Source organism: Hylobates moloch, unplaced genomic scaffold (assembly GCF_009828535.3).
Source record: "Hylobates moloch isolate HMO894 unplaced genomic scaffold, HMol_V3 SCAFFOLD_15, whole genome shotgun sequence".
Taxonomy (NCBI): domain Eukaryota; kingdom Metazoa; phylum Chordata; class Mammalia; order Primates; family Hylobatidae; genus Hylobates; species Hylobates moloch.
Window position 1 is genome coordinate 325691 of NW_026652290.1, and position 11549 is coordinate 337239.

Here is an 11549-nt window from a genome sequence, read left to right on the forward strand (position 1 = left end):
ACTGTCAGCCCCTCCACAACCGTCCACTCCATATGGGGGCAGCTAAAAGCGTGTAAATTATGTCTCGAAAATAAAAGTTACATCTTGTGAAAACAACACTGAAGACTTCTAAAAAATAATCTCCAAGTAGGATCTGCCTTTCTAATTATGACTCAAAACCCAAAGCCATAGAAGAAATCGATCCCTACAAACACATAGGCCAAACAAAGTCTACCAAGAAAACACCAAAAACAAAGTCAAAAGTCAAACAACAAATCTGGAAAAAACATCCACAACTGGTCTTACCAACGGGAGGCTTCCCTAAGATAAACCAGTCCTTCTGAATCAATAAAAAAAAACATAATGTAGTAGAAATATCATCAAAAAGTTTACAGAAAATACACGCACGCTTCAACCACTTGAAGCGGGTGTTCAGCCTCCTGCACATAGGACAAGAAAACGAAGCCTCTGCTCAGCTGTCCAACGGCCCAAGCCCCAGGGTCTGCAGCCAGAGCTGCGGGAAGCAGCCGTGTGCTCACACCAAAACCCAGAGCCGTGCTGTGTGCTCACACCAAAACCCACGGGGGCTCAATGCTCACGAAAAACAGAAAACCAGCCGGGGAGAAAAGAGCCATGCCGTGTGCTCACACCAACACCCAGAGCCGTGCTGTGTGCTCACACCAAAATCCACGGGGGCTCAATGCTCACGAAAACCAGAAAACCAGCCGGGGAGAACAGAGCCGTGCCGTGTGCTCACACCAAAACCCACGGGGGCTCCAAGCCCCTCAACTGTGGGGCATCCACGCAGCGGGAACCACTGAGGAACCCTGAAACACAGGCAGCTGATGAGGCAGGGAGTGGATGAAGGAAGCTACCTGCACGGATTCTAAAACGGTGGAGTCCCAGTGACAGGTGGTCAGTCAGGACAGCGCCTCCTGGAGGGACACTCATGTGCACCACATTGACCACGGTGGTGGTCATTCAACAGCTCACATCTGCCAAACCTGCTGCCACACTTAAACCCATATTGAAAACTGGCGATTTTACTATACGTAAACTCTATATAATAAAGTAGATGTACAAAGATAAAGCTGATTTTTTTTTTTTTGAGACAGAGTCTCGTTCTGTTGCCCAGGCTAGAGTGCAGTGGCACGATCTCGGCTCACTGCAACCTCCGCCTCCCAGGTTCAAGTGATTCTCCTGCCTCAGCCTCCCAAGTAGCTGGGACTACAGGCGTCCGCCACCACGCCTAATTTTTGCATTTTGGGTAGAGACGGGGTTTCACCATGTTGGCCAGGATGGTCCCGATCTCTTGACCTCGTGATCTGTCTGCCTCGGTCTCCCAAAGTGCTGGGATTACAGGTGTGAGCCACCGTGCCCGGCCCAAAGCTGATTTTTTTTTTTAAAAAGGCTTTGACTTAGGAATATACAGGATACTTGGCCGGGCGCGGTGGCTCACGCCTGTAATCCCAGCACTTTGGGAGGCCGAGGCGGGCGGATCACGAGGTCAGGAGATCGAGACCATCCTGGCTAACACGGTGAAACCCCATCTCTACTAAAAATACAAAAAATTAGCCGGGCGAGGTGGCAGGCGCCTGTAGTCCCAGCTACGTGGGAGGCTGAGGCAGGAGAATGGCGGAACCCCGGGCGGCGGAGCCTGCAGTGAGCTGAGATCGCGCCACTGCACTCCAGCCTGGGTGAAAGAGCAAGACTCCGTCTCAAAAAAAAAAAAAAAAAAAAAAAAAAAAAAAAGGAATATACAGGATACTGAAAGGGAAAGCCACACAGCAGGAGGAAATACGTAGCAAGGAAGCATCTGAAAAAGGAATTGTATGCAGAATGCATGAAGAATTCTCAAATTCTCAACAGGAAGAAAACGACTAACCTAATAAATAAATGGGCGAAAGATTTGTTAAACACGCCCCTGAAATGGATGATGACTGAAACTGCATCATCGGTCACTAGAACACAAGTTAGCTGCTCCCACACCCCCAGGACAGTGGCCAAGCTTGAAAGACCAACATCCCCAGCGCCAGCAAGGACCCCGGACCCCGGACCCCGAGCTCATCCAGCACCGGGGGTGCGTGGCACCATCACATTGAAAGCCGTGTGGCCATTTCGTAAGAAGTTACAGGCAGGGTGTGGTGGCTCATGCCTGCAAGGCCGGCATTTTGGGAGGCCAAGGCAGGCGGATCACTTGAGACCAGGAGTTCAAGACCACCCTGGGCAACATGATTTGTCGTCTCCACAAAAAAATACAAAAATCAGCCCGGCGTGGTGGCGTGTGCCTGTAGTCCCAGCTACTCGGGAGGCTGAGGTGGGAGGATCGCTTGAACTCAAGAGGTCGAGGCTGCAGTGGGCCGTGACTGCGCCACCACACTCCAGCCTGGGTGACAGAGCAAGTCTCTGTCTCAAAAGGAAAAAAAAAAAAAAAACTGACAGCACAGCCACCCAGCTCTGGGCATCTATGCCAGAGAACAAGAGTGCAGGCCCAAAGACAGACGTGTACACACATGTTCACCGCAGCTGCACCTGTGACAACCCAGACGGGACACTGCCCAGAAGCCCCTCACCGGGTGAGTGGAGACAGACGCCGTGCACCACACCCCTGGCCCTGGAGGCTCCGCGGACGGTCCCCACAGGCGGACAGTCTGCAGGAAGCATGGAGCAGAGGAAGCCAGTGTAAGGAGGGTGCCCACTGCCTGAACCCATTCACACAGAGCTTCGGGAAACGCAGACACAGCTGCAGTGACAGCAACAGACCGGGATGCCTGAAGAATGGGGTGTGGGAGAGGAGGGACCCCAAAAGGGAAAGGGGAAACCTGGGTCTTTTCTCATCTTGATTGTGGTGATAGGTACGAATTTACAGATGTTAACATTTACAAAAATGTACCTATTGAACATGCACAGCTTACTGCGTGTCGTTTACACCTCAACGAGGCTGTGATGATAAACAGGAGAGCGGGGCGACGGCTGGTCCCCCCATCCTCCTCGTCTCACCCCACAGTCTTCACGGGGTGCCCTTCCGTTAGTTCAATCCCAGTCTGTGTGTCCGAAACTCCCACTTGCAGAGGAAACATCTCCGTGTCAGCACGGCTGATGCTTCCTCGCAGGTCAGCACATGCAAGCTGAGCCCCCAACCTCCTCGCACTCAACGACACTGTCGCCCTCAGCTGTGCCCTCCACCTGCGGTGTGATGCCAACACTGCTCTGAGACCCTCTGTAATGCCCTGACGACTCCCACCTTCCTCCAGCGGGCACACCTCCAGGCCCCCAGCCCTCTCCCCTCCCCCGAGAGCCCCCAAGCCCTCTCCTTATTTCCAGTCACCAAATACAGCCACCGTGATACGTTCAAAACACAGACCTGACCATCAAAGTGCCATGACCTCAGGACAATCCACACTCTTCACTATGGCTCAAAGGCCCCCAACAGCTCCCCGCCAGGGCCCAGGGCCCTGCTAACTCTCCTCCCTGCTGGGCTGTGCTGAGTCCCATGCCCTCTGCTGAACAGGACCACTGCCTCCCTCACCCCAAGGTCCAGGCTGACAGCAGGACCCTGCCTCGGGTGCAAGGGGGGCCCCATGGTGCTAGGGTGCAGCCATGACTGCCGGTCCCCGTGATGCCGTCCTCAGGATTGGAGGGGCCTGTCTGCCGGTGCGTCCTCACAGGTGGCATCTGGTCTGCACACAGGGCCTGGCATCATGAGGAAGCCAAACAGACTGGGGAAAGACATGCCTGGACCCAGGTCTTGTGTTGGCAAATGTTTTTACAAAACGCACACAGCAAATTACATGCGAGTTTTAGGCTGGCTTAGAAACCTCAGCAACAAGGGAAATATGCTGAAGCTTCCCACAGCTGTCAGGTGTGTTACCCAGGAAACTCGGGAAAAGGTGGTAGATTTTCTTTTTCTTTAGATGGAGTCTCACTGTGTCACCCAGGCTGGAGTGCAGTGGCGCAATCTTGGCTCACTGCAACCTCCGCTTCCTGGGCTCAAGTGATTCTCCTGCCTCAGCCTCCTGAGTAGCTGGGATTACAGGCACCCGCCACCACGCCCAGCTAATGTTTTTATTTTTAGTAGACACGGGTTTCACCAGGCTGGTCTCAACTCCTGACCTCAGGTGATCCACCCGCCTTGGCCACCCAGAGTGCTGGGATTACAGGTGTGAGCCACCACATCGGGCCAGTGTATTTTCCACATAAAATATATGGCTAAGTATTAATAGGAAAGAACTGATAAGGCAAAAAAGGACATTAAATGTTGAGGAAAACTGAAAGGGTATAAAAATACAGATAAGTGTGTTCAAAGATCCTTCCTGGGAAACAGGCCAAATGCTACGTTTTCAAAACTCCTCCCAGGCTGGTGATGGAGAAACGTCCTTTCCGCTCGGTCTACATAGCAGGGCTGTTGGGGAATCGATCTTTAGGGTATTTAATGGTTTATGTTAAAAATGCATCGGGCATGCTTCTTGTCCTAATGTAAAGCAAATAAATCACTTCATAAAGTCACACCCCACTGCACTCCAGCCTGGGCAACAGAGCGAGACTGTCTCCAAAAACAAATAAAGAAATAAAGTCACACCCTTTTTCACATTTCTGCTGCAATGGATCAACTAAGATCACTGAAGAAACCTCCTCAGTACCTAATTATACAACTAAAACAATTTAATTCTGTAAACTGCAATTAGAGGTGCTAAACATTTGTTTCTAACCTGATTTCTAAAATACCTCTTACTCATTTCATAAACAATCTACAGATAACTTCAGCTTCAAAACACTTTCTATTACTGAAACAGAAAAAGAAACAGTCCCTTCTAAGCCAAGATTTCACACTGGGAAAGCACTTAGGACATCCAGTAGGGAAGCATCGGGAGGAGGTGTGGCCGTGCTTGCAGCTGCTTCCTGTCAAACTCCAAGCCCGACACAGAACCAGCACGGGTAAAACGGGGCCATCAGGAGAAAAATCGTAAGCAGAGACAGCACTCACGGCAAGGCCGCACTCCTGAAGCTGAGCCCCTCTTTAACACGTGAGTAATGTCCCCTATCTAGCGTAGTAAAGCATGAGGTGTGTCCAATCAACATGAAACACAAGTTTCAGTAACTGTTCCCAATTCCACTTTTAATTTTTCACACAAAAACTATATTCAATTTAGTGGACATTACAGGATGAAAAAAGAAAATGGTGGAAGCTGATTTTTGACATCCAATCTGATTTTAGGATATTCTGTTTTTGTGATATACATTAAAAACTTACCTTATAACCAGGAAACAGTTGGATCTGTTACCGACAGCAAAATAGTCAGCTGTGGTCAAAATATCAATACCATGAGGGAAAGTGCCCTAATAAGAAAGTGGAAATGGGGGAAAAAGAAGAATTTGAATGAACAAAAGGCATTTCACCAAGTTCAATAATCATATCCACAGACATTTACACTCATGAACCCCGAGCCCTGAGGCAGGTGACGAGCGAGCCACACACCACAGACACTGCTCACTGAGGACTTCCACGTCACACCGACTTCCTGACGGTCTACCCAGGCGACACCATGACAAATCATTGAAACCACTCACTAGTATTTCATCTTTTTCAAACAACTCAAACACTTCCACTTCGGTACGCTGTAAGAGACCTTTCCTGAAAACAGGCACCGTCAACGGTCTTCAGGTCTCCACGGTGTTACAGCCACTGACCTCCCTCGGCCCGAGCCCCACGCCACAAAGCTGGCAGGTCGGTGCACACCAGAGCGAGCAGGCCTGGGTCAGGTCGGAGATGCAGCTGCCTGCCCGGTCTACAAAGCCTGGACCAGAGCCCAGGCCCCGCTCAGCTGTCCTGGGCAGGCAAGACGTTGACTGGGGGCAGCCGGCCCAGCCGGTTCTTGGGGGTGGTGACAGCTGACCCCAGAAGCATCAAGGACCAGCAACCGCCGAGGCTCTGACATGGGAGAGGCGGCACCTCCTCCCACCCCACCACGACAGCCTCCCAGTGGAGCCCCAGCTCCAGCCCCGAAGCCTACATGGTGTTACTGATACCACTCTCAGGTTCCAGGATTTGAAATTCTGGAAACAACATAAATAATTTCCTAAGAAAATACAAATGACAAACTTTAAACCAAACACAGAAAGCTTTACAGCTTAAACCACAGCAGGGTTTTTCAAAGGTCTCCCAAGCCTGCCCACCTCCGAGGCCGGGATTCAGATCCTTCCTTGACGTCTTTAACACATTCATCACCACCCTGCACTTGATCATTAAAACCTCACACCTTCATGTAACAGCTTCGCAAGTAAACGTAACTGAACAGCCAGCACTCCTGAGAGCACCCGGGGCCACATCCCTCCTTCCCACCAGGAGAGGCCGGAATGAGCAGGTACCATGCGGCTTTCTTCCAGCAAATCTCTCCCAAGGGTTACACTGGGAGCTTGGGCTGATAGAGATACCATAAACTCCTGCCTGAGGCTGCTGGAATGGGTGACAGCACGAGCGTCCTTCACTGAACCATGGAACAGGGGAGAAACCTGCACCCAGCTGGGGGTGTTGCGGCTCACTCTGCAGAAAGACAGCAGGTGCCACACCCTGGGAGGTCGCCCACTGGGGTACAACCCCATGTCCCACATCACAGCAGGCAGGAGCCCAGGGAAACGTCGGGGGTGGCCCAGGACCAGGTCTCACTGAGAACAAGAACAAGGGGACTCTGTGCCCAGCATCCCCCCACAGTGAGAACAAAGCAAGACCAACACAGGGGCCAAGGCTCTGTCTAGCCAGGCTAGGGCTGGAACAACAGGCTCCGAGCAGACAAAGGTGGGCTCGGCTGCCCTGAGCCTCAACTTCCTCCCCTGTGCAGGGGGGAAGTGGGGGACCTGGGTGTGGACAGGCCACCACAAGGGCCTGATGCTGGCGGGGGCCTGGCCAGCACTCGCCTAGGAGCAGGGTCATAGGGCTGGAATGTCGGACAGGCCCTGGACGTGGAAGCTGCCCATGGGTTAGTCACAACCTGCTCAAGAGCCCCTGGGCTCAGTGGGGAGAAGGCAGAGACCACTCAGGACCACAGTCTCCAACTCCAGCCAAGATGAGCCTGGACAGAGAAGCTGGTCCCTCGTCTCTGCCCCAAGCCCCCTCTGTGTCCCCCATGCCGCTCCGCAACCACACCCCATCCCTGCTGCTGTTACCCAGAGGCCTCTACTGTAATGCGTTTCTTACAACTTCATTCCAAATCTGTGTATTAGAAACAGCCTTCTCCAAATCCGAGGGTTTTTAGGCTGCTTCCCTGCGTGCTATGTGACACGTCCACTCCCGTCTGCTTTGCCTTGCCAAGTTCTTGACCTTCTTCTCAAATGTTTCTGTCCAACCTCAGCAGGACACGGCCGTGCGGGGCTGGGAGACGCTCCGCACCTGCGCATCTTGCATTTCTTTCAAAGTCTCTTCAAAATCTGTGCAGCTTCTTCCACCAGGCTCCCGCTGCCGTCCGCATGCTGGTCACTGTGCAGGATGCTCTGAGACTCACACGGCTCAGGCTCAGGACTGAGGTGCAAGAGTCCTGCACCCACGGGAATATCCCATTTTCTGGCTGCTTGCCTGAATTTCGACCAAGTGTAAAGGCCTTTCCTTTCCCTGTCAATCAATCCCCAACCTGAGCTGCCCCGACAAAGGTAACGCGGCTCAAATCCAGCCACACACACAGGGAGGTCGGTCAGCTCAGCTGCAGGGCCCCATGGCTCCCTACGCGACCGGGCTGCTCCTCCCAGGAAGCAGCATCTGGGAACCCGGGACAGAGCGTGACAGCGGAGTGTGCCCCAGGGCCCACCCAGCATCGTTGCCACCCCAGGCTCTGGCCTCAGCACGCCCCTCTCCAGTGGGGGCTCTGGAGGGCTTGGAAGCCAGGGACGGGGAGACGTCTTCTCCTGGGCTGTCACTTTCCAGGAAGCTGGCAAGTCCCTCGGCTCAGCTGAGTGGTTTCCAACAAGCTCCTCCTTCCTCACAGCAGCCACACTCTCCACTCAAAAGACCAAACCTCGTTCACCTTCTCCTCGGCCTGGGCGGCTCTTGCTGTCTGCACACCCAGGCTCCCCTTCCAAGGCTGGTGCCTCCTCCTAGTGAACTGGCTCCTACCAGGGTGCAGGGCTCTAAACACATGCAGCACCCCAAGGACGCTGGGAGGGCCTCGGCCGCCTCGGGCCAACGAGGAGGTCACGCCCCTTCCTGGGCTCCGTCTACAGAAAGCTGCCCACAACATTCACAGTAGGCTCCTCCAGAACCATTTCAATAATAGGCACAAGTCCTCGTCCGCCCGCCTCTCCAGCTGACTCTGGCATCCGGCTTTTCCTTTGGACTCATTTGGCCTCGATGCTTCCACTCCAGGTCAGACACCTTGCCTGGAGGGCTCCCCACAGGTCAGAAGGTTCCGCAGGCCCACGTCCACCCCAGGCCACCCTACACCACCCGGCCACAGCCCAGACCCCGGCTGCATTTGCTTTGCTGTCCGGGAACTCCAGAGCCTTCTCGGCTGACCTCTTGTTCCCCGCCCAGGTCCAGCCCAGATCCTGGTCCCCTCTCCGGCCTCTGTCCCACTCTCCTGCAAGACCCGACCACACGCCCAAGATGTGACGTCATCACACACAACATGAATAACCTGGGGCCCCCCATTCACAGGCGAAGCTGACCAGTGACCAGATGTCAGGGTCAGAGGGCACAGCAAAAGCAGCCCCAGCATGACGTGGGGGCGTGGGGTCCATAGCTTCTGGGAGCCGACTTCTGGGCCCCTCTACAGTCTGGATGAGGCACGAGCTGACGTCAACAGAGCCAGCTCCTCCTCTGCGTGGGATGAGGCGGGGTCAGGTCTGCATCCCACAAGGCCAGGCTGGTCCCAGGGACCCGCCCCACCCTGCAGAGCCACATTATGTGGCTCTTGGCAACGCGTAAAGCACAACTTTCCGACCTGTGTGTGTAAATTACTGTACATGCAGGTTCCCTGTGAAACAGGACTCGCTGTTTAACATGTGCGTCCTATGGTGCATTCATGACCCTGGCGTTGATGTAGCCACACCACATCTCACAGTGCGAGAAGACACCAGGGTTATAGCTCTCAAGATTCCTACCTATAAACCCGCAGGAAGTTTTTGGAATAAAGGTGTTTAAAAGCAGCCATACCTGTCTCCCCACATTCTCCTGGAAGGCGGCCTGCAGAGCAAAGAACAAACACAGCAGGTGAGCGAGGTCAGCTTCCGCCAACACCAGAGGCAAGTTCAGAACAAACAGCACAATGTTAATGACCCACGGCTTTATTTTTTAAATAAAAGCCCTCATTGTTGGCTGAACAGAGCCTCAAGGCGCATCACTCTGTTTTTACGTCCTGGTGCTCTTTAAAACCACAATTTAAGAATTCAAGTTTATAAAATCAGACACATCCTGAAAAGTGGCCTTTGCCACTGAGCCTCCCAGCAGCACCCACGCGGAGGCCCCGACTGTCAACACGGAGACAGGCAGGCAGGTTAAATCAAAGCCCAGAGTCCGAACACTCTTCCTCAGGAGTGAGGCAGCTCATGGTCACCAACTGGCACCGCGTGCCGCCCTCCAGGGAGGGTGCCCTGCCGGCACCCATGGCACGGTGTCAATGGGCTCTCCAGGCCGAGTCCCAGGGCCGGGCACGGGCCCAAGGGCTGCTGAAAAGGTCGAAATGTGAACTTCAACAGGATGAAGTGCTTCCAGGAGGCCTCTCAAGTCCTCCACACACACCCTGCCCTCCTTAGGCGCACCGGCCAGGCAGAGCAGGTTACCCTGGCAAGGTGACAACCACACCTCCCTTCCCATGTGTCACCAGCTGGTGCCCCGTCCTTCCCAAAAGCACCCGGGCTCAGAGTTCTCAGGGCTGGAGACACAGGAGACTTCAGTGTCCCAGGAAGACCCAGCAAAGGGCACCCACGGCCACACCACACACACCACCAGCCAGCAGCAAGGTCAGGGAGGCTGGCGGCTTCAGGGACCACGCTCTGGAGGAGCGACCTCCCGCCTGGCAGGGTTCCTGCCAACACTCGCCTGGGGGCTTCCTGAGAGCAAGGCTGAGCGCGGGCTGCTGGGAGAAGCACACACAGACGGGCACCAAGTAAAGGAGCCAAAACACGGCCACCCAGGGTCTGTGCCTCCAACCCCCAGGGAAAAGGAACAGACGTGCCTGCCGCCTCTGGCCAATCACACAGAAACCAGACATGCAGGTGGCTCCAAGGCAGACCCCTGGGCTGGGCTAGAGACTGGAGGAAACAAGCGCTTCGCAGCGGGCTCCTGTGCAGCTCTCACAAGGGCAGGGAGGAGGCCTGACTGCTGCTGCTTTGCAATTTTGTAACTTTTGTGATAAATTCATTAGGAAAGTAAGAAACAAAACCTGCCAAGAGGCAATGCAACAAAGATATACTGTAACGTCAATTTAACATACACTATTAGGAAGACATGTACCATTCCAGTGGCATCTAAAAGATGTTTTAAAAATTCAAGATTTATGTGGAAAAGCACAAGCCCTAAACCAGGGAAAACAGTCCTGAGAAAGAAGACGCTGGGAGGCATCTCCCTGCCCAGTGTGAAGGCTGACTACACACAGCAGCGTCGCAGCACAGCCTGTCACACAGTGTGCACTGGCAGAACAGACATGCAGACCAATCAGCAGAACAGAAAACACAGGACAGCATCCCTGGGACCGGGCGAGGCGGAGTTCCCAGACTTAAGAAAGTCTTCACGTCTTAAAAAGCACTAAAAACGTGAGCTGCAAAAACAAAAAACTGATTGCGACCCCAGCAAAATTAAAAAATTAAAAACTCTTGCCCTATGAAGAGGATGGAAAGATGAGCTACAGACTAGGAGAAAGCCAAACACAAATCCAACACAGGACCAGAACCCTACATATGTAAAGAGTGCTCAAAACTCAACAACAACAAAAAAACAAAAAACAATCCACTTAGAAACGAGTAAAAGACCTGAGCAGACATTTCACCAAAGAGGAGGTACAGATGGCAAGTAAGCCGGTGAAAGATGCTCCACACCATCAGGCATGACAGAAACGCAGGTGAAGACCACAGTGACGTATCACCACATGCCTGTCAAAAAGGCCGACACAGAAAACAGTGGCCATGTCAGACGCAGGCGAGGACAGAGGAAGGCAGGGCTGCGGGCAGGTGGTGCAAACGGCAAACGTGAATGGTGCAGCTGCTCTAGAAAGCAGTTTAAATGTCCAACTACCACCACCCAGAAACTACTCCTGGCATTTATCCCAGAGAAATGGAAGCTACACTCACACGAAAACCTGAGCACGAATGTTTACAGCAGCTTAAAGACTAGAAACCATCCTGATGTCCTAACCCATGAACGGTCACACAAACCACGGCAGCACTCAGCAACAGAAGCAGCAAACCGGCACCACCCACCAAGCTCGGGGGTGGGTCTCCAGAGAGCTGTGCCGAGAGAAGAAAGCTACAGCGTTAGAGGCCAGAGTCCATTTACACAGCATTCCCGAGATGACATAATAGAATAGGCAACGGAGAGCGACCGGTGGCTACCAAGGGTCAGGAGAGGGAAACAGCAGGGGCTGTGGGCA

General features: G+C 53.4%; 1 protein-coding gene across 2 annotated transcripts in view; it reads right to left on the reverse strand.

Annotated features, from left to right (window-relative positions):
• Positions 1 to 11549, reverse strand: part of TBCD (tubulin folding cofactor D) — a 185994-nt gene that overhangs the window by 43504 nt on the left and 130941 nt on the right. For both annotated transcript variants that reach the window (XM_032177936.2, XM_032177934.2), the window contains 2 exons: positions 9119 to 9148; positions 5231 to 5316 (listed from right to left, as the gene is read on the reverse strand). In XM_032177936.2, the coding sequence (XP_032033827.1) occupies positions 5231 to 5316; positions 9119 to 9148 (116 nt within the window). The remainder of the gene's footprint in view (positions 1 to 5230; positions 5317 to 9118; positions 9149 to 11549) is intronic.